The sequence below is a fragment of the Panulirus ornatus genome, chromosome 10 (assembly GCF_036320965.1).
Source record: "Panulirus ornatus isolate Po-2019 chromosome 10, ASM3632096v1, whole genome shotgun sequence".
In the NCBI taxonomy this organism is placed as follows: Eukaryota; Metazoa; Arthropoda; class Malacostraca; order Decapoda; family Palinuridae; genus Panulirus; species Panulirus ornatus.
The window spans coordinates 7,523,283-7,547,866 of record NC_092233.1 but is presented as its reverse complement, the minus strand read 5'-3'; the positions used below and the strand labels follow the sequence as shown (position 1 = coordinate 7,547,866).

Here is a 24,584-nt window from a genome sequence, read left to right as displayed (position 1 = left end):
ATTCTCCTACACTCATTCACACAAAGCAGAGAATAAGCAAAAAAAAGTGAATAATGCATGTAGGTTTAGTGGATGATGGTTTATAACAAACTGGTGCCAATAGAACGTCAGAGACCAACATAGGCAAGTGAAGTCAGGTGTTGAATTTTCCACCTGTAATGTCATATTGCCACTCAAAAACTTTTGAATATGGAGCATTTTGGATTTAGGATGCTCAGCCTGTACAAAGATGAAATGCTGGTAATCTAATGCTTGTAGGATGCCAGTTTAAGGGAAGAACAAGGATGAACACACGAGTGAGAAAAGCATGGAGCAGCTCTGTCATGAATTTAGTCTTTGGAAACATGCAGGCATTTTGATAGAAATTTGGCCAGAATTATTACCTGCATTTAAAAAAAAGAGCAAAACCATCCACTTTTCATCTTATGCAAGGCTTTTTAGCACCTTCTCTTTATTCATTGGACCATTTTCCACAACTCTCTCTTTGCCTACCTCCCTGACCCAAACACTTACCACCACCTGTTACCTCTTCCTCATTTTTCCCTCCACTGATGTTCCCGTTTGTTCTCATATGATTAACATGGTTTCAAAATATCTTATTCTCCCTGAAACTTGCTCACTCCAACTCTCATTTGCCCTCTTTTTCAGCTCCTGCACCTTCCTCTTGACCTCCTGCTGCTTTCTCTTGTGTATCTCCCAATCACTTGCATTCCACCCATACATCTTTCTCTTCTCTTTCACTTGCATCTTTACTTTGTCATTGCATCACTTACTACCCTTTCTTGTCTGCTAAACTTCCATATGCTACACTCTTCTCTTGCACATGCTGACATGGCAACCCTAAATCCCTCACCCAGTCCCCTAGATTTATTTACAAGGCCCTTAAATACTACATCTAAATATATCACTATAAATTCAGTGTTTATAGATGGCATGTCTTGCTCTGAAAAGGTAGCAGTTTATTTATTAAGCTGATTTATTGGCGGAATTTCCTGGCTGGAACAAGTGGTTGCCATTCTACACTCATCTCTTTCCAGATATTTCTTCACACCAGTCTTTTCGGACTCACACAGTTTCACCAACTTATCACCTATATCATTTCCTCTTTTCCAAAAACACCTGCAATCTTCACCCTCTTCTCCACAAAGTAATGATCAGATATCCCACCATCTGCCCCTCTCAGCACATTCACATCCAAGCGTCTCTTTTGCTCACTTATCAATTAGTATGTAATCCAATAATGCCCACATACCATCTTTTCTACCCACTCACATATACTTGTGTATGTCCCTCCTTTTAAAACAGGTATCTCAGTAAATCAGTCCTTTTTCCAAGACAAACTCCACAAGCTGTTCACTTTCTTTCATCTTATTGAACATCCCATTACTGACTTCCACATTTAAATCAGTCATCACTAATATACTCTGACATACTCTGCTACTTCCAAAACATTTGCACCTCCTGTAATCCACTTTCATTTTTTACATCAGTCTCAAGCTCACTTCTTTACACTTTCACACATTCCCACAACTGGTTCAGCTGTAGTGCTATCCCTTCCTTGGTTCATGCTCTCACGCTAACACCTGACTCTACTCCTAAAACATTCCTGAACCATTCATATCCCATACCTTTGAGCTTTGTTTTCCTTAGAGTTAAAACATCAAGTATTCCTTTCCTCTAACATACTTTCTCTCTCCTTATTGGGTTACATTCATACCAGATTCAGACACCTCCAGCCTGAGCACTGGAGGAGGATGAGCACTCCTTAGTTGGCTCCTCCTTTAGTTTCTTCTATTAGATTTTGTAACACGAGAAGGGGAGGGTTTCCAGCCCCTGGCTCCTGTCCCTTAGTCGCCTTCCATAACATGCAGGGAATATGTGGATGGAATACAGTGTCCAAAAAAAGCCTTATCTACCTCCTCATACATTTTCAAAGGCAATGTTACACTTACATTTTGGTACTTTGTCATAGCTGGATGAGCCAATCAAAGTTGAGATGGAGGTGCCTTTTAATGATGTGTATTCTAATCTCTCCTTTAGCCTTGATTACCATTCACAGACACCTGGGTATGAAACTGGTCAGGTTCCTCACTCATTCTCTCCATGTGACAAAACCATTTCAACACACCCTCTTCTGCTCTCTCAACCATACTCTTTTTATTACCACACATCTCTCTCACCCTTTCATAATTTACTCGATCAAACCACCTTACACCACATATTGTCCTCAAACATCTCATTTCCAACACATCTACCATCCTCCGCACTACCCTATCTATAGCCCACACCTCGCAACCATATAACATTGTTGGAACCATTATTCCTTCAAACATACCCATTTTTGCTTTCCAAGATAATGTTCTCGCCTTCCACACATTCTTCAACGCTCCCAGAATAAATATATCTATTTATTTATTATACTTAATCGCTGTTTCCTGCGTGAGCGAGGTAGCATTAGGAAACAGACGAAATGCCCCATCCACTCATATACACATAAATATACATAAATGCACTTATACATATCAACATCTACACATACAAAGACATACACATGTACATAATCATACTTGCTTGCCTTCATCCATTCTTGATGCTACCCTGCCCCACAGGAAACAGCATCAATACCCCTCGCTTCAGTAAGGTAGCCAGGAAAACAGACAAAACAGGCCACATTCATTTACACTCAGTCTCTGGCTGTCATGTGTAATGCACCAAAACCACAGCTCCCTATCCACATCCAGGCCCCACAGACCTTTCCGTGGTTTACCCAGATGTTTCACATGCCCTGGTTAAGTCCACTGACATCATGTCGACTCTGGTATACCACATCATTCCAATTCACTCTATTCCTTGCACATCTCTCACCTTCCTGTATGTTCAGGTCCCTATCACTCAAAATCTTTATCACCTCAATCGTTGGTCTCCCTCTTCTTGTACCCTCCACTTCTGACACACATATCCTCTTTGTCAACCTCTACTCAGTCATTCTCTTCATATGTCCAAACCATTTCTGCACAACCTCTTCAAGTTCTTAACCACACTTTTATATTACCACACCCCTCTCTTACCCTTTTACTTGATCAAACCACCACACACCATATAGTCCTCAATAATTTCATTTCCAACACATTCACTCTCATCTAAAGCCCATGCCTTGCATCCATACAACAACATTAGGACTACTATACCTTCCGACATACCCATTTTTGCCCTCACAGATTGTAGCCTCTTTCCAAACTTTTTTCAGTGCCCCCTGAACCTTTGCTTCCTCACCTACCCTACGACTCGTTTCTGTTTCCATAGTTCCATTTGCTGCCATATCGACTTCCAGATATCCAAAACACTTCACTACCTATTTTCTCCATTCAGTCTTACACCCCAGCAAACATCCCCTCCAACCTTAATCAACGCAACCTTGCTTTTATTCAAATTTACTCTCAACTTCTTCCTTTCACACACTCTTCCAAACTCAGTCACCAACTTCTGCAGTTTCATACTCAAATATGTCACCAGTTCTGTCTCATCAGCAAACAACTGACTCACTTCCAAGGTCCCTACACCCTCTATGTTTACTTACCCCTTTCTCTAAGGCAATTGCATTTACTTTCCTCGGTACTCGATCCATAAACAGCCATGGTGATATCAAACACCCATGCTGCAGACCAACCATCACCTGAAAATACTCTCTATCCTTTCTTCCTACATATACACATCTTATACCACTGATAAACACTGCTTCCAGCAGCTTTCCTCCTTCACCACATATTTGTAAGACCTTCCACAAAGCATTTCCATTAATCCTGTTGTATGCTTTCTCCAGATTCATAAATGCCTCATACAAATCCTTATGTTTCTCTCAGTATTTCTCATGCATTCTTTAAAGCAAACACCTGATACACTCATCCTATTCCACTTCTAAAACCTCATTTTTCCTACCCAGTCTGATGCTCTGTACTTGCCCTCACCCTCTCAATCACCATCCTCCCATACAACTACCAGTTATACTCAACAAACTTATTCCTTCTTAGTTTAAACACTCACCTTTGTTTCCCTTGCCTTTATACAGTGGCACTATACATGCATTCTGACAGTATGGGGAAGGACTATCCATTAAATGACAAAGTTGTCTTATACACTCACCAGTGGACAAATAGGGTTTATATAGAGTACTGTAAAATATATAACTATAATTAGAGAATGAATAAGTGGAATTGAAAAATATTTTATTTATTTATTATAATTAATCACCATCTCTGACATCAATGAGGTAGCACAAGGCAACAGACAAGGAATGGCCAAACCCACTCACATAGACATGTATATACATAAACACCCATATACATTTCAATGTTAATATTTACTTATTTATTTATTACACTTAACCGCCATCTCTCGCGTTAGCAAGGTAGCGCAAGGAAGCAGACGAAGAATGGCCCAGCCCACCCACATACACATGTATATACATGAACGTCCACACATACACAAATTTCGATGTATACATACACAGACATATACATATATACACATGTACATAAACATACTTGCTGCCTTCATCCATTCCCTTCGCCACCCTGCCACACACGAAATAACACACACACACACACCCAGCAAGGCATCAGGAACAGACAAAAAAAGCCACATTTGTTAACACTAAGTCTCTAGCTATCATGTGTAATGCACTGAAACCACAGCTCCCTTTCCACATCCAGGCTCTACAGACCTTTCCATGATTCATCCCAGACGCTTCACATCCCCTGGTTCAATCCATTGACAGCATGTCGACCCTGGTATACCACATCGTTCCAATTTACTCTATTCCTTGTACGCCTTTCACCCTCCTGTATGTTCAGGCCCTGATCGTTCAAAATCTTTTTCACTCTGTCCTTCCACCTCCAATTTCTTCTCCCGCTTCTTGTTCCCTCCACCTCTGACACATATATCCCCTTTGTCAATCTTTCCTCGCTAATTCTTTCTGTGTTCAAACCATTTCAACACACCCTTATCTGCTCTCTCAACCACACTCTTTTTATTACCACACATCTCTCTTACCCTTTCACTACTTCCTCAACCAAACCACCTCACACCACATATTGTCCTCAAACATTTCATTTCCAACACATCCACCCTCCTCTGCACAACCCTATCTATAGCCCATGCCTTGCAACCATATAACATTGTTGGAATCACTGTTCCTTCAAACATACCCATTTTTGCTCCCCGAGATAACATTCTTTAACGCTCCCAGTACCTGCGCTTCCTCCCGCACCCTGTGACTCACTTCCGCTTCCATCCGCTGCGAAGTCTACTCCCAGATATCTAAAACTTCCTCCATTCAAATTTACCTCCCAATTAACTTGTCCCTCAACCTACTAAACCTAATAACCTTGCTCTTATTCAAGTTTACTCTCAGCTTTCTTCTTTCACACACTTTACCAAACTCAGTCACCAGCTTCTGCAGTTTCTCACCCAAATCAGCCACCAGCGCTGTAACATCAGCAAACAGCAACTGACTCACTTCCCAAGCGCTCTCATCCAGAACAGACTGCGTACTTGCCCCTCTCCAAAACTCTTGCATTCACCTACCTATCCATTAACAAATTAAATAACCATGGAGACATCACACACCCCTGCTGCAAATTGACATTCACTATATACATACATATGCATACAAAGACATATACATATATACACATGTACATATTCATACTTGCTGCCTTCATCCATTCTTGTCCAACTCACCACACAAGAATATGTGATAAAATAAAATTAATAAACTATACTGTTTGAATCAACTAACCTGTTGTATGTGGCACATCTTGATGAAGTTGCAAATTGCTGCAATGTGCAGTGAAGACTTTGAATAAAGATGTCACAGGGTCTGAGGAGTACACGACAATTGTCTTCTTGCTGCTACTTCCAAAGTTATGTTAACCTCTTGCTGGTGCTGGTCAAAGATTTTAGTGGAGGAACAACAACCTTGATATAAAGTCAAGTCTTTAACTGGGTTCTGCTTCCTTATTATGATATCCCTTAGGGCTTTTAAATGCCCATAATAAGTTTGCACATTATCGTCAGATGAGGTATCGATGAAACTGATGATCTTGTCCAAGGACTCTTGTATAAAGTTCAATCTATGCTTAACCTGTATGGGTTCCTAATTAGACTCATCACCTTCAAGTCTTACCAGTGAAGACATTATCGGCAGTCTCCCCAACAAAAGGTGTTCAAGACAATCATGTTGCCCAGGAGCAACATTATCCTCAGCAGCAAAATTTTCTGCCTTCAACATAATTCAGTGATAGTCTCCCGATTCAAATCACTGAAATAAGGCTCAGCATTCACATTGCAAAGGTGCTTGTTCCAGCTATTGGTATGCATCCTTATTGTCATGTTATTCCAGGCAGCTGCTCAACTGAAAACTGTAGACTCGAGAATATAATTCTTGAGGTTTTGCCGATTCATATCCTTTTCTTTGTCTCACTCCTTTTCCAAAACCACCATCACTTCAACCAAGGAACTTCTTCCTTTAAAAAGCCTCTTGCAAGCAACAGTGGTGCCTGGATTCATAGGTTTGGGTCAAAGAAGTGGTGTTGCCATTACAGCTAAACGTCTTGTCCATGTTGGGATGTGAAGATGCAGTATCTAAAAGCAGGACAGCCTCAGCCTGCACATCTCAGGTACAAAATTATTTTAAGAAATTAAAAAAATATCCGTGGTGAACAACCCATTCTTAAAGGAACAGTAAGTGACAAAGCATATTCATGATGTCCTTTCGAACGGATGGTTTCCATGACTTCCCGAGAACCACACTCTTTTAACCAATGGGTGCCATCAACACTGGCACAGAGTAATGCTGATATGCAGTCCTTACTGATTTCTGCATCTGCATGTTATAAGTTAGAAAAAAAAAAGCAGTTTCATCACCAATATAAACTAGAACCTACAAATCCTTTTTCCATTAAGTCGTTTAATAATTTTTGAAATGGCTCTACACTCTATGGCAGCAATGAAAGATTCACCATGGATTTTCCTATTGTTTATGCTATCGCATTTAAGGAAATGCCAAAATCATCTATCACTAGAACTAAAACTAATGTTCATGCAATCCATAAGCTTATCCTCTGCAGTATACACTTTTATACCAAACATTGACTCCACTTGGTTGCTGCTGTATGTGCTATTTACAAACAGCCTTTTCTAATTACTAATTTCTTGCAATTTTCATTTACTTCATTGAATCATCAGTTGATCTGTTTGTTGTTGCAAACTACAAAAGCATTTCCTTATATTCAAAACAGTTTGCTTCTATACACCATATGTCATGTGTGTGCAACAAACACACCAGACTCTCCAGCTTCTTGATAAATTTCAATTTCTGATTTAAGCTCAGATTTACATACTTTTTTTCTCACTACTCTCAGGACCTGTGATGGGTATCACAAATGCAGTATGTGAGAAAGACAAAAAATTGTTTTTGTAATGGAAATAGATATGGTTGATGTGGGCTTTGTTCCTGGCACTACCTCACGTAGCAGGAAGCAGTGACAAATATGACAAGAAAATACATATATTGTAAATGGTCACTATCTTGCATTAGTGAGGTATGCCAGGAAGACAAAAAGGCCTCATTCACTTCGAACCATGCTCTACCTGTCCTTGTGTAATGCACTGAAACCACAGCTCCCTGTTAACAACCAGGCTTCACACACCTTTCCATGGTTTCCCCAGCCGCTTCATGTGATGGTTCAATTCACTGACAGGACATTATCCCCCAACATGACACATCGCTCCAATTTACTCAATCATATGCACACTTTTTCCCCTCCTGCACATTAATGCCTCAAACACTCAACACCTTGATCTCTCCACATCTGACATATAAATCCTTTGCCAATATCTCCTCACTCATTTTCCTAATAGGTTCCACCCATTTTAGCTCTCTCAAGCAAGTTCCTCTTATGATCATGCCTCTCCTGGTTTTGGGTCCATTAAGTAAAGGTTTATAAAACATTTACCGAATATGGATATTGCCCTCTGCCAATGGCCTATTAAGGGTGAAGTTTACCAGTTATCGAGACTTATGCTGTGGTTATCCCTTTGAGGAAGTTCCCAAAGGGAATGGGCATCAGAGGTAGATGGATAAATGGATGGGGTAGTAAGGGAAGTGAAAGCAGGTATGCAGTTTGTTGGGGATGAGGGTGCTTGGGAGGTGAGTCAGTCCTCGTTTGCTGGTGGCAGATTCAAGTGAGAAACTGCGTAAATTAATGTCCAAGTCTGGGAGTTTTTGAGAGGAAAAGGTTGGGAATAAATATGACCAAAAGCAAAGTTATTAGGTTTAGCTATGAAGAGAGATTATTTGAAGAGGAGGGTCTTAGATACCTAGGAATGGCTTTGGCAGCTTGTGGAACCATGGGAGATGAAGTGAATCATAGGGTGGGCGTGGGGTAAAGGTCCCGAGCACACCGAGAAATATGTGGTCAGGAGGATCACAATCTTTTACGGGTAAAGCTGGATATGTTTGATGGCATAGTAGTCCCGTTGGTGTTCTATGCCTGTGAGACATTGGTCATAAAAATGCAGAGATGAGTGTGGATGTGTTGAAAATGAAATGTTTGAGAATAATATGTGGTGTGAGGAGGGTTGATCAAATAAAAAAATTATAGGGTAGGGTATGGTAATAAGAGAAGTACGTACAAAAGAATTGTAGAAGGTTTAGACATATGAAGGGGATGAATAAGAGGATAGACATAAGTGGAGAGAAAAAGGAAAATGGGAAATCAAGGTGGAAGGATGGAGTGAAAGATACATCGAGTGTTAGTTGCCTGAACATACAGAAGGGTGCGAGGCACTCAAGTACAGTGAATGGAAGTGATGTGGTATACAAATAACAATGTGCTGTCATTGTCCTGAACCAGGGCATAACAAGTAGTCAGGGAAAACCATGGACAGGTCTGTGGGCCCTGGTTGGTGATAAAGGTTCCTGTGCATGTAGATGACAGAGTGGATGTGAAAAGTGACTTTTTTGTATGCTCCTGGAGCTACTTTGCTACCCCTGGAAATGACAAACATAAAAAAGAAAAGAAAAGGGTGGGAGAGAGGAGATATCCTATATAAGGAAAAGGGTGAGTGTGGTAGACATGAATTCATGTGGTGGCCTTTTAAGGTATGCAGCAACACATATCACTCATAACCCAACTTTCTTTTTTAGGTGCAGAATATCCTTTTCTATGCATTTTATAAAAGTCCTTTAATTTTATTTTAAGAAAAAAAGCAGTTTTTGTAAAAATGCTTGAAGATGGTGTTTTTCTTACATGTACCAGAAAAAAGTGTACAAGAAATGTATTTTGGAAGACTGAACAAACTTGTGATATTAAATAACCTATTTAGATAATGGGAAAAATTCATGATCAAAAATTACATTTTTGCCCATAGAGGAATCTCTAGTTGCATTACACATGACAACTAGAGACTGGATGCTGGCATATAAGGCCTTTTCAGTGTCTTCCTGGCACTACCTCACTACAGAGGGAGGCATACAGAAAATGGGATTTTATCACCATGCACTGCTCTGCATCAGAATTTTAATAATAATGAGCACGTTAATTCTGCATGAGCCCCTGGATAGAGGTCCTAAGGTTGTATAATACAGAAATCCCTTGTCAACGACAAGGGTTATGTTCCTGGAAAACCATGTGGTTGACAAAGTTTATTCACTTTTTTTTTTAGCAGGGATGGCATGGGCAACTGAGGCACTAATCAAGGCTATTCCAGTGTATGTATGAATCATGGTGAAGTGCCTGAGGATTGGTGTAATGCCATTGTACAAAGGCAAAGGAGATAAAGGCAAGTGTTCAGACTACAGAGGCATATGTTTGTCGAGTATTCCTGGAAAACTGTAAGGGAAAGTATTGATTGAGAGGGTGAAGGAATATACCGAGTATGAGACTGAGGTGGAACAGTGTGATTTCAGACATGGTAGAGGATGTGTGGATCGGGTGTTTGCGTTAAAGACTGTATATGAGAAATACTTATGAAAACAAACATCCATGCAGCATTTATGAATCTGGAGAAGGCATATGATAGGGTTGATAGAGATGCTTTGTGAAAGGTCTTACGAGTATACTGAGTGGGAGGTAAGCTGCTAGAAGCAGAGAAGTTTTTATCAAGGGTGTAAGACATGTACAAGTAGGAAGAAAGGAGAGTGATTGGTTCCCCGTGAAGGTCAGTCTGCTGCAGGGATGTTTAATGCCACTATGGTTGTTTAATTTGTTAATGGATGGGGTGGTTAGGGAAGTAAATGCAGGAGTTCTGGCGAGGGGTGAGTATGCAGTCTGCTGGGGATGAGAGGGCCTAAGAAGCGAGTTGGTTGTCCCCCAATAATACAGCACTGGTGGCCGATTCAAGTGAGAAACTGCAAAGGTTGGTGACTGAGTTTGGAAAAGTGTGTGAAAAGAGAATGTTGAAAGTGAATGTGAATAAGAACAAGGTTATTAGGTTCAGCAGGGTTGAGGGACTAGAATGGAACCATGGAAGTGGAAGCAAGTCAAAGGGAGGGGGAGGGGGTGAAGAAGAATGTGTGGAGAGAATGTTACCTTGGAGAAAGAAAATGGGTGTGTTTGAAGGATTTGAGGGACTAGTTCCAGCAATATTATATGGTTGTATGGCATGGGCTATAGATGGGGCTGTATGGAGGAGGGTGGATGTGTTGGAAACAATGTTTGAGGACAATATGTGGTGTGAGGTGGTGTGATCAAGTAAATAATGAAAGGGTAAGAGAGATATGTGAAGGAAATAAGGAGAAGCAGGAGACCAAATTGGGGGTGGAAGGATGGAGTGAAAAAGATTTTGAGCAACCAGGGCCTAAACATGCTGGATGGTGGGAGGCATGCAAGGAATAGAGTGAACTGGGACAATGTGGTGTACCAGGGTCGACGTGCTGTCAACGGACTAAACCATGGAAAGGTCTGTGGGGCCTGGATTTGGATAGGAAGCTGTGGTTTTGGTGCATTACACGACAGCTAGAGACTTAGTGTGAACAAATGTGGCCTTTTTGTCAGTCTCCCTGGCACTACCTCACTGATGCAGTTTCCTGAGCCAGGTACCCATTCTATCAACCAACCCCTAGGGGTGGATGAACTGCTGGGTTAACCTTGGACCAACTGCTGTGAATGAATTAGAGTCAGGAATGCTAACTGCTACACCACAGGACTCCATAAAGTAGTAGGCCTATGGAAAAGAGGGGGAAATGACCCCTGAAATATGTACCTAGTCTTATAATGAACTGCATGACCGATGATAAGCATCTTATATTTCAAAAACAACTTTTACATTCTTTATGGTTCATAATGTTGACTCACTAACATCAATATGCTTCACAATAGAAGCTGCCTCTCACCACATGCAAAGTGATTAAGTAAATCCACACTTTGCTCTAAATACACCTCTTTTCTTACTCTCTTTGGGGTTGCACCACAAGCTTTTAAGCTTAGTGGTCATGCTGTACTGTATTTAAGGGTAAAAGCAGAAAAAAAGTTGTACTATAAGCATGTATCAATATCACTTATGGAATTCCTCATATGGCAAGTTACAATAAGAGAGAATGACACAGGCAGAATGTGGGCAACAATGTTAAGACACTGTAGTGATTTCACTCATGAATTGTTATGTACATCTTACCACCACTGTGGCTTGGCTAGATGTAGCCTGCAGATGTTTAAAACTTGTTGCCATGGCTGATAAAATGGTATGCAGTATTACACACATGTTTACTCAAAACTGTTGTTGACAAGGGACATCTATAATAACTGTTCTGTATGTTGAGCCATGTTCTGATAAGTAAAAAAAAAAAAAAAAAAATAGCACATTAAAATAACATATAAACTTCAGCCTATAATTATGCTTAGCATACCAAGTTAACATAAACTTCAGCTTATAATTATGCCTAGCATACCAAGGTAACATATAAACTTAAGCTTATATTCATGCCTAGCATACCAATTCAAGGAAAAATCTGTGGAGCACAAAACACAAATTGATGGCAGATTCAAGTGGGAAACTATCTGATTTTGGGAAAATATGAGAAAGTTGATAGTAAATGTGAATAAAAGCAAGTATATTAGGATTAGCAACACAGAGCAACTAGTTAGTTGATGTGCAAGTTTGAATGGAGAAACCTTGAAGAGATTGAAGTGTTTTATAAACCTGGGAATGGAAATAGCAGTTGAGGTGAGTCAAAGGAAGGGGAAGAAGAAGGTTCTTGAAGCATTGGGAGGGCAAAAATGGTTGCTTGAAGTTATAGCACTCCCAGTGCTATTGTATGGATGTGTGACATGGGGATGTATGGAAGAGGGAGCATTAGTTGGAAATGAAATGTCTGAGGACAATATGTGGTGCAAGGAGGGCTGATGGAGTAAACAATAATGGGATAAGAGAGAAATGTGGTAATAAGAAGAGTGTGGTTGAGAGAACTGAAGAGGATGTGCTGAAATAGTCTGGATATGGAAAAAATAAGTAAGCACAGATTAACAAGAGGATATGTGTCAGAAGTGTAGAGGACAAGAAGAGGAAGATCAAATCGGAGATGCAAAGATGGAGGGAAAAAGACTTTGAGTGCCTTGGGTGTGAAGATGCCCGAGAGTGAAAAGCACACACAGAATAGAGTGAAATGGGGCGATGTGATATACAGGGGCCTACTTTATGTCAAAGAACTGAACCACGGCATATGAATCTCCTGGGAAAGCCATGGAAAAGTCTGTGGGGTTTTGGTGCATTGCAAATGAAGTTAAAGAGTGAATGTAAGCGAATGAGGCCTTCTCTTTGTCTTAGTACTACCTCATTAACTCACAAAATGGCAAGCAAATATAAAAGAAAGATAAATTAAAAAATATGTACATTTTACTTATCAAAAGAAAAGGGTAATCTTCATAAAATATTTATTTGAACACAACTAAAAATTACTTAGGACAGGGAAAGAAGGCAGTAAACCAGAACACACAATCAATGTCTGAAATAACTGCTCATGCTGGGATGCTAAACACTTATCTTTACTTCCATATGTCATCAATCTGAAATATTGAAATAACAGATTTCATGACAGTAATCAAATGAACTTGTGGAGGCAGTACACAGTTTTAGTTTTGTTATAAAGCTTAAAAATGAACAATTGTGTTATGGAGCTTGTGAAAGCTTAAGTAAAAAATCAGTGTCAGCTAATCTCTAAACTTGTCACAATACTTTACAGGTCAGAGAATGCAGAGCTATATTGATCTTACACAGGTAATAGCTAGCAGCTCATGACATCTTTGGAATTAAGTTCCAGCCATTATGTGTCATCATCAAATAATAAGATCAGTGCTTTAAACATTGAGTGAAATAAGATATATATACTGTATAATGATCATCTGCATTAACAAATTTACAGAACACCTGTAGCTGTACTCTAAAACTAATTTCAATGCATGTTGCTATGTCATTGCTTGCCTACAAATTGCCAAACTCACAATAATCCACATCAAACCATTCCAGAGAGTAATGTATTAAAGTCTGATCTCCGTAACTGATTTCCCAAGACTGGTTATCTCTTAAAATAAACTGACAACCAAACTAAATGACATACAATACATTTTTTTTTTAAACAAAATACTACTGTAAAAAATATTACCAATAACAAAAGCTAATGAAAAAATTCCAAGTCTGTTAAAGGAGGCAAGATGTAAATATACTACCATTGTATATCTTCTGTTCATCAGTTTGATTAATATTTCACTGTCCCTGAATGGCTAGATCTATAATGTACATTATACAGTATGCCAACGTATCCAGCGAAACACTGAAGAAGTCTGTGTCAAGTATAAAACCCTAAAAAATATTTAACCACAATTCTGGTACTTGTCTAGTTACTCTGCTGTGAATGTTGTAGATGATACGCTTAAAGTCGAGTCTGCCCTTGTTCTTGATCGCAAACGTGATTCAGTTGCAAAGTTTGGAGATATGGGGACAGTAGGTGGCTGTGGTGCATGTTCAATAACAAGAGGCTTATATTTACGAACTGGATTAGCCTTATGGATGATATTACGACGAAGTCTACTTATTTCTTCAGCTGCTTCTTCCTCTTGCCTCTTCTCTTGCTGAAACATAATCAGAATGTATTTTGTTACTGTCCATTACTTTTCTTTTACTAAGACATCAGCAACATGAGGATACAGGTACCACAGAAAGCATACATAAACTTAAAAAAATTGTATGATAGTAGAGAATGCTCAAAAGATGTACTCCAAAAGTGTAAAACTCCCACCCCATACAAAATGAAAAGGTAAGTGTCTAAGATTTTGGAGGGTCTACAGCTCATGAATACATTTCTGTACATTTAGGCAGAAATATCTAATAGGAACATTAGGTAGCAGTAGTTGGTAAGTAAGAACTTTAGGCATGAGCATTAGTTAGGAGCCTCTACAAGCACTGCATTAGAGTTGCCCTCTGCCAGTGGCCTGCTAAGGGTAAGGCACTAAAGGCTAGAAAGCAGCACTGGAGTTCACCAGAGAATTCACAGAGAGCTAGAAAATCAGGGGCTGACACATCAGAAATATTGGACTTTATGGACTTTGCTACGAAGTTGGTGGTACTAAAGTTAGGGAGATCAATAAACCAAAGTGATAACAGACTTTCTCTTTGTCTTTGGTCATTTTTGGCTGGATGAAGATTATTCAAAGACAAAGAAATGGTGAAAAAAATATGGGAGCTTTTTAAATTACTTTGGAATTACCATAAAAAATTAAAATCATAGGACGTCCAATTATGCTTATATATACTATGGAGTAATCTAGCCAGGAAGTACTAAGGTAGGCAAAGAAACCTGAATACAAGGTGAAACTGAGTGAGGTATTCATCAAACATAACAGACCAGGGTAAAAGAGGGAAATAAACAAAGACAGCAAAATATGGGAGACATCAAATGAGACAAGAGGACAGATCACTCCAACCAGCACTGCAGGATGTCAGGAATGCCAGTTTATGGAAATGTCAGACTGAGAGTAATGTAAACAAACGCCATGGATTAAAAGTTAATCAAATGGTAAGGAGCTGGAATTTGTTTCATTATATGGAAAATGCACTTAATACTGTTGAAGTTAAGGTAATAAAGCTCACTAAAGAAATTAAACTCTCACATGTTCTGATGAAACTAAGTAGGAAGAGAGAAGGCAAAGGAAGGGACAATGTCTCCATCAAACAATACAAAATGGGATCAGTAAAAACAAACATATACTGAAAACAATGAAGGAACAATCTAGATGGTACAGGAAGTAATAAAATATGCCCTTCCCAGAGATGGTAAAGAGTTGAGACAGACTGGGAGAACTTAAATTCTCATAATGACTGACAGTCATGAAGAAAAAATGTCAAAACTACCCAAGAAAATTATTAACACTAATGTTTGCTTATCTACCTATCTAGATAAGTAGATAAGCAAACATTAGTGTTAATAATTTTCTTGGGTAGTTTTGACATTTTTTCTTCATTAGATTGGAATTCTCAGAACAGATTTATTTTTTTCCCTGTCACATCTAGGAAAGTTATTCATGTTAGTTTTCGGAGATTGATAACACTTGTATCCCCTAAGTGAGACAAGCTACCTTAGTGTCAGAGACTCCATCACTTAGCTAAAAAGCTGCACTGAAGTTTAACAGTTATGGAGACTTGCCATGGCCACCCCATTGAAGGAGTTCCCAAAGGGAATGGGCATCTGAGATATAGATAGGTAGATAAGCAAACTTATACTAAAAAGTATAAGTTTGCTTATCTACCTATCTATATCTCAGATGCCCATTCCCTTTGGGAACTCCTTCAATGGGGTGGCCATGGCAAGTCTCCATAACTGTTAAACTTCAGTGCAGCTTTTTAGCTAAGTGATGGAGTCTCTGACACTAAGGTAGCTTGTCTCACTTAGGGGATACAAGTGTTATCAATCTCCGAAAACTAACATGAATAACTTTCCTAGATGTGACAGGGAAAAAAATAAATCTGTTCTGAGAATTCCAATCTAATCAGAGAGAAAGCATGTTGTAGTTGCCCTGTCTAAAACTAGAAATACATATGCCAGCAGTAATACAACAGTTCTGGTAGCAAAGAGATCCATCTGGAGTAGCACCCCCAAAAGGAAAAGATCCAAATGAAAGCCTCCTTCCCTAAACATTTCTGTTGACATTGTCTTATCTGGCCAGACACTGCACAGAAATAGCATGTTTAGAAACAAGAGGCTTTTTAACTTTGCCCACTAGAGTATCGTCTTATCTGGCCAGACACTGCAAAGGAATAATATGCTGAGGTAGAAAGGCTTTTGGTGGGGGAGGGGGCGAAAATTTTGGGAGCCTTGAAAAATGTGTGGAAGTCGAGAACATTATCCCGGAAAGCAAAAATGGGTATGTTTGAAGGAATAGTGGTTCCAACAATGTTGTATGGTTGCGAGGCGTGGGCTATGGATAGAGTTGTGCGCAGGAGGATGGATGTGCTGGAAATGAGATGTTTGAGGACAATGTGTGGTGTGAGGTGGTTTGATCGAGTAAGTAACGTAAGGGTAAGAGGGATGTGTGGAAATAAAAAGAGCGTGGTTGAGAGAGCAGAAGAGGGTGTTTTGAAGTGGTTTGGGCACATGGAGAGAATGAGTGAGGAAAGATTGACCAAGAGGATATATGTGTCGGAGGTGGAGGGAACGAGGAGAAGAGGGAGACCAAATTGGAGGTGGAAAGATGGAGTGAAAAGGATTTTGTGTGATCGGAGCCTGAACATGCAGGAGGGTGAAAGGAGGGCAAGGAATAGAGTGAATTGGAGCGATGTGGTATACAGGGGTTGACGTGCTGTCAGTGGATTGAATCAAGGCATGTGAAGCGTCTGGGGTAAACCATGGAAAGCTGTGTAGGTATGTATATTGCGTGTGTGGACGTGTGTATGTACATGTGTATGGGGGGGGTTGGGCCATTTCTTTCGTCTGTTTCCTTGCGCTACCTCGCAAACGCGGGAGACAGCGACAAAGTATTAAAAAAAAAAAAAAAAAAAAAAAAAAAAAAAAAAAAAAAAAAAAAAGGCTTTTGGACATTGCTGAAGAGAGAATCTTTTCTTTTAACTCTAAAGGTACGTGCATGAGCCTTTGTTTATCTGGCAGCAAACAGCTGCAGTACCGATTTCCTGCTTAACATTGGAGATGCATTCCTGGGAAACACTACTTAGCAATATCAACATATAGCAAATATTCTACCATAGGATTCAATGGATTAAAGGCAGTTTCATTCCTGAGGGAGACTTCTCAACTCAATTCTTGCAAATTATGTGTCATTTTCTTGTTAATCCTACAAACAAACTTAAGCTGTTCTTTACAGAATATTTCAGAATCTCTTGTACAAAGATAAGCCATCTATTGTGAAAGGGTCAATCTACATTCCTAAAAACGTGGAAGGGTTAATACCAGTGAGAGATCATGGGCACCTCTAAGACAGCAGTGTCTCCTTAACACCCCGGCACTCAGATGATTAGGAAAAGTGTGCTTTTCGACAAAGTACACGACTGTTGTCATACTGCAACAGCTAAAGCTGTGAGTAACTCAAAGAATACTAATCCTCATGAAAAATCAGAGTACAGTACTGACAATTCATAACTTGATTAGCAATAATGACATAAATAGCAGTGATCTAACTTGCACAGGGGCTGGAACTAAGGGAGTATGCTGCATACTACAAAAATTCATAGACAACCATAGCATACAGCACAAAAGTAAACAAGCAAATAGTAGGAGTTGCTAACAACTTCATGCCATCTCACCTCTGTACACTTCATATTGGGGTAAAACTGTTTTAAAACCAAGCTCAGATGCCCAGAGTGCTCTGTTTTTATGAAAGAAATCTCAGGTTATCAAAATGAGGAATATACAAATGGCCAAAAAATGATAACTAACCAAAGATAAAGTTATGGAAAGCTCTATTAATACAATGGAGAATATATCACCTACCTCTCTTTTAGCAGCCAATATTTCATCTTCCTTTCTCTTGCGATGCAATTCATATTCCATTCGTTCACCGGCCCTAACTTCTGTGTTGAGCGTAAATCCAGATATGTCAGTAAGTGGTTTTTTTGATTTTTCAGGGACAAATGGCTGTTTGTGCAAAACAGCATCAGAACGGGCAAGGAATTTCCGCTGCTCTTTTTCTACGCGGATTTGTTCCTCCAACTGGAAAAGCAAATAACATGTATGCAGGACTTCAGAAATGACATTATCAGAAAAACGAAAAAGGGTAGAAAAAATACTGCTCACACATTTGCACATCACAGAAAGTGACTCAGTGTGGCAGGAACAGAGGGTTAGAAATTCTTCCTTCTTATTTTACTTTCAAAAACAGGAAACAGAAAAGGAAAATAAGAGGAATCTCCTCTTAGGATCATTCTCTGTTCCTAAATCAAATTTGCTCATGTAGAAAATATTAAACACATATAAAAGAGAGAACTTGAATTTTTTTTTTACTTACTCTTCCATCACAGGAACCCCTTCTATGGAGCTTCCACTGTGCACAGGAAGCTAGCCACATCCAATGGGCAAGACCAACTGTCAAAAAGTGTAGTAATGTGATTGTTTCAGTAAGAGCATGGCAATTAAGGAATGTGTTCAGTGTCTTCACAACAGAAGTTAAATATCAGGGTTAGGGGAGGCCAACGATAAGTACTGAAAATAAGGCTTTTATGTGTAGTTTTATTTGTGAAACTAGTCCTAATACTTGCCTATGAGTGGGGTAATGTACATTTAGCAGCATTGTACAATATAAGAAATCAGATGACATAATTTGCCACCTCAGTTACCCTGTGACATCGACAGTACAAGGTTGCAATTTATGCTTGCTGTCCTTGTGTTTTGTGATATTTTTTATATTTCTTTTCCAGATATATTCATTTTCTCTATCAGTATTGGGAATAGCAAACAAGTAGTGGGTGGGTGGGTGTGATCTTTTGAGGGACGACTCCAGCAGCCAACCACTCCAGACATCACACTTTGCTTATCAACACTACATCCAGGGACCAACTGAAGCACATACACGATCCATCCTTAGATCACTTGCCCATCCTGATTACAACAATCCTCAAGCCCACCCAACCAACACAACCACAAAAACTTTCATAAACTCGAGAGAGAGAGAGAGAGAGAGAGAGAGAGAGAGAGAGAGAGAGAGAGAGAGAGAGAGAGAGAGAGAGAGAGAGAGAGAGAGAGAGAGAGAGAGAGAGAGAGAGAGAGAGAGAGAGAGAGAGAGAGAGAGAGAGAGAGAGACTTTAAGTACTTGGGAGCTATCTTGGGTATTTGTGGTGATATGGAAGGAGATATAAGGAAAAGAGTTGTGTAGGGTAGAAGAATCATTGGTTCCCTTATTAGAATAATGAAAGGTAGTGATGTAAGAATGGAAGTGAAAAAAGGATTAAGGGACAGCATGGTCCTCCCAACCCTGACCTATGCAACTGAAAAATGGATATGAGATGAATCACAAGAGAGGCTTCTTTATCCTACTACTCACAAAACCTTTTCTGACCTGTCCATCTTTCACATGCCACATGCATCTCTCGCATGACAGCATCGCTTCCCAAAATACCTCCCATTCCTCATCCACTCCCCTTAGTTCATTTACTCTCATCTTGTGCCATTCTACACTTAACCTCTCTGGTAACCCTTTTCCAAGCTCACTAACTATCACCAATCTCTTCTCACCGACAATATTTCCTCTTTTCTGAAAACCTCAACAAGTCTTTACTTTTGCCACTAGAAGATAGTGATCAGACATCCTATCCACTGCCAGCACATTTACATCCAAAAATCTCTCTTTTACACATCTACCAATTAATTTTTTTTCATACTATTTGGCATTTCCCGCATTTGCGAGGTAGCGTTAAGAACAAAGGACTGAGCCTTTGATGGAATATCCTCACTTGGCCCCCTTCTCTGTTCCTTCTTTTGGAAAATTAAAAACGAGAGGGTAGGATTTCCAGCACTCTGCTCCCTTCCCTTTTAGTCGCCTTCTACGACACACAGGGAATATGTGGGAAGTATTCTTTCTCCCCTATCCCCAGGGATAATCAATTACTATGTAATCCAATAATGCCTGCTGACCATCTCTTCTACTCACATTTTTTTTTGTTAGCTAAGATGACACAGGCAACTGAATGATGTGGTTTACTGGGGTTGACGTGCTGTAAATGTGAATAAGAGCAAGGTTATTAGGTTCAGCAGGGTTGAGGGACAAGTTGGTTGGGATGTGAGTTTGAATGGAGAAAAATTGGAGGAAGTGAAGTGTTTTAGATATCTGGAGTGGACCTAGCAGTGAATGGAACCACAGAAGTGGGAGCAAGTCATAAGGTGGGGGAGGGTGCGAAGGTTCTGAAAGCACTGAAGAATGTGTGGAGAGAATGTTATCTTGGAGAGCAAAAATGGGTATGTTTGAGGGAGTAGTAGATCTAACAATATTATATAGTTGCAAGGCATGGGCTATAGATAAAGCTGTACAGAGGAGGGTGGATGTGTTGGAAATGAAATGTTTGAGGACAATAAGTGATGTGAGGTGGTTTGATTGAGTAAGTAATGAAAGGGTAAGAAAGATGTGTGATAATAAAAAGAGTGTGGTTGAGAGAGCAGAAAAGGGTGTGTTGAAATCGTCTGGACATGTGGAAAAAACGAGTGAGGAAAGGTTAACATAGAAGATATACGAGTCAGAGGTGGAGAGAACAAGGAGAAGCAGGAGACCAAATTAGAGGTGGAAGGATGGAGTGAAAAAGATTTTGAGCGACTGTGATCTGAACATGCAGGAGAGTGAGAGGCATGCAAGGAACAGAGTGATTTGGAATGATGTTGTACACCAGGGTCGACATGTTGTCAATGGACTGAACCAGGGCATGTGAAACGTCTGAGGTAAACCATGGAAAGGTTTGAGGGGTGTGGATGTCGACAGGGAGCTGAGATTTTGGTGCATTACACATGACAGCTAGAGACTAAGTATGAGCGAATGTGGCCATTTTTGTCTGCTTTCCTGGCACTGCCTCAATGAAGTAGGGGATAGCGATGCTGGTTCCTGTGGGATGGGGTAGCATTGGAAAGGGATAAAGGCAAGCATGAATATGTACATGTGTATATATGTATATGCTGATACGTATATATATGTATATGTGTGTGTATGAGCATTTAGGTATATATATACATATATGTATATGTGGGTGGATGGGCCATTTCTTTGTCTGTTTCCTGGCGCTACTTCGCTAATGCAGGAAACGGCAATCAAGTATAATAAAGAAATAAATATATACAAAATTCAAAATGAAATACCTACATTTCTTTGTATGTGTTCTTGCTTAGAATTCCCACGCTCCTCAACCTTAAGGTTGAAGGGCACAACTTTTGTAGGCGTTGGTGGCTTCTTGTGAGGAACCCCGCGTATTCCACTTTCAAAGGAAGGCATTGGATGAGCATGGAACTCAGCAAGTTTCTTCTCATCTTCCAGAACCTAGATTGAAAAAAATTCAATTGTATACATGACAAAAATGAAGAAACTGCCAATTATGCACATTCACTTTCAAGCTGTTGTGTATAATGCAGTGAAAGCAGAGCCCACTCTCTACAACCAGTCCCCACAAACCTTCCTGTGGTTTCTCCTGATCACTCCCATGGCTCTCTTACTTTGCACATCTCCATGACATGGTGGTGAGTAATCCTGATTATGATGCATTCACAGGCTGCCCAAGGCCAAGTGATAGGTTTGAATCCTGGTTATGGCAGGCATTCCACATTTAATCCAGCTGCCCATTAACCCCTTGTGGTGGATGAACATTAGGCCCTACAGCTCATCACCCCCATGGCTCTCTTAATTTGCATATCTCCATGGCATAGTTATTAGCATTCCTAATCGTGACACATTCACAGGCAGCCCAAGGTTGAGTGCACATGTTAAAATCCTGTTTATGGCAAGCATTCCACAGTCAATTCAGCTGTTCATTCACCCCTTGGGGTGGATGAACATCTGGCCCCACAGACCTTTCCATGGTTTACCTTAAAAGCTTCATAGGCCCTGGTTTAGTCCAATGACAGTATACAACATCGTTCCAATTCACTCTATCCCATGCATGCCTTTCACTCTCCTACATGTGCAGGTCCCAATCACAAAATTTTCTTTTCATCCATCCTTCAATTTCCAATTACGTCTCCCTGATCTCCTTGTTCCTTTCACTTCTGACGCATATTTCCTCTTCGCCAACCTCTCTCCCTCTACATATATATATATATATATATCTTTTATCATTACACTTGATCGCCATTTCCCGCATCAAGTTAGCGCCAGGAAACAGACGAAGAATGACCTATCCACTCATATACACATAAATGTCCATACACGTACATGTACACACATACATATCAACACAGACACATGTACATATTCATACTTGCTTGCCTTCAATCCATTCCCAGTGCCACTCAGTCTCTAGCTATCATATGTAATGCACCAAAACCACAGTTCCCTATCCGCATCCAGGCCCCACAGACCTTTCCATCGTTCATCCCAGACGTTTCACATGCCCTGGTTCAGTCCACTGAAAGCATGTCAACTCCGGTATACCACATCGTTTCAATTCACTCTAATCCTTGCATGCCTCTCACCATCCTGTATGTCCAGGCCCCTATCACTCAAAATCTTTTTCACTCCATTGTTCCACCTCCAATTTGGTCTCCCGCTTCTCCTTGTTCCCTCCACCTCTGACACATATATCCTATTTGTCAACCTTTCCTCAATCATTTCAACATACCTTCTTATGCTCTCTCAACCACAAACTTTATTACCATACATTTCCCTTACCCTTTCATTACTTAATCAAACCACCTCGCACCACACATTGTCCTCAAACATTTCATTTACAATACATCCACCCTCCTCCGTACAACTCTATCTACAGCCAAAGCCTCGCAACCATATAAAACTGTTGGAACTACTTTTCTTCAAACACACCAATTTTTGCTCTCCATGGCAATGTTCTCTCTACACATTCTTCATCCCTCCCAGAACCTTCACCCCTCCCCCCACCAAGTGACTCACCTCTGCTTCCATGGTTCCATTCACTGCTAAGGCCACTCCCAGATATCTAAAACACTTTGCTTCCTCCATTTTTTCTCCATTCAAACTTACACCCCAATCAACTTGTACCTCAATCTTGCTGAACCTAATAACCTTGCTCTTATTCATAAACACTCTCAACTTTCTCATTTAACACACTTTTCCAAACTCAGTCACCAACTTCTGCAGTTTCTCACAAATCAGCCACCAGTGCTGTATCACTGGCGAACAACAACTGACTCACTTCCCTGGCACTCTCATCCCCAACAGACTGCATACTCATCCCTCTCTCCAAAACTCTTGCATTTACCTCCCTAATCTAGGTTGTTTACAATATCTACATCTTCCCTCACAGCCCATACAGGAATCTGCATGTAATCAATTTCTACTCTATCATTATCATTAAATTTTAGGGAGAATAAAAAGATGTTCTGGAAGGAGGTAAATAAAGTGCGTAAGACAAGGGAGCAAATGGGAACTTCAGTGAAGGGCGCAAATGGGGAGGTGATAACAAGTAGTGGTGATGTGAGAAGGAGATGGAGTGAGTATTTTGAAGGTTTGTTGAATGTGTTTGATGATAGAGTGGCTGATATAGGGTGTTTTGGTCGAGGTGGTGTGCAAAGTGAGAGGGTTAGGGAAAATGATTTGGTAAACAGAGAAGAGGTAGTGAAAGCTTTGCGGAAGATGAAAGCCGGCAAGGCAGCAGGTTTGGATGGTATTGCAGTGGAATTTATTAAAAAAGGGGGTGACTGTATTGTTGACTGGTTGGTAAGGTTATTTAATGTATGTATGACTCATGGTGAGGTGCCTGAGGATTGGCGGAATGCGTGCATAGTGCCATTGTACAAAGGCAAAGGGGATAAGAGTGAGTGCTCAAATTACAGAGGTATAAGTTTGTTGAGTATTCCTGGTAAAGTATATGGGAGGGTATTGATTGAGAGGGTGAGGGCATGTACAGAGCATCAGATTGGGGAAGAGCAGTGTGGTTTCAGAAGTGGTAGAGGATGTGTGGATCAGGTGTTTGCTTTGAAGAATGTATGTGAGAAATACTTAGAAAAGCAAATGGATTTGTATGTAGCATTTATGGATCTGGAGAAGGCATATGATAGAGATGCTCTGTGGAAGGTATTAAGAATATATGGTGTGGGAGGAAAGTTGTACGTGTAGGAAGAGAGGAAAGTGATTGGTTCTCGGTGAATGTAGGTTTGCGGCAGGGGTGTGTGATGTCTCCATGGTTGTTTAATTTGTTTATGGATGGGGTTGTTAGGGAGGTAAATGCAAGAGTTTTGGAAAGAGGGGCAAGTATGAAGTCTGTTGGGGATGAGAGAGCTTGGGAAGTGAGTCAGTTGTTGTTCGCTGATGATACAGCGCTGGTGGCTGATTCATGTGAGAAACTGCAGAAGCTGGTGACTGAGTCTGGAAAAGTGTGTGGAAGAAGAAAGTTAAGAGTAAATGTGAATAAGAGCAAGG

General features: G+C 40.2%; 1 protein-coding gene across 2 annotated transcripts in view; it reads right to left on the bottom strand.

The window, feature by feature from the left end:
- Positions 1-4,211: 4,211 nt before the first annotated feature.
- Positions 4,212-24,584, bottom strand: part of LOC139750764 (targeting protein for Xklp2-like) — a 58,711-nt gene continuing 38,338 nt past the window's right edge. For both annotated transcript variants that reach the window (XM_071665483.1, XM_071665484.1), the window contains exons 12-14: positions 21,342-21,515; positions 17,996-18,214; positions 4,212-14,126 (exon numbers count right to left, since the gene is read on the bottom strand). In XM_071665483.1, coding sequence (XP_071521584.1) covers positions 13,896-14,126; positions 17,996-18,214; positions 21,342-21,515 — 624 coding nt within the window. In that variant the 3' untranslated portion in view covers positions 4,212-13,895. The remainder of the gene's footprint in view (positions 14,127-17,995; positions 18,215-21,341; positions 21,516-24,584) is intronic.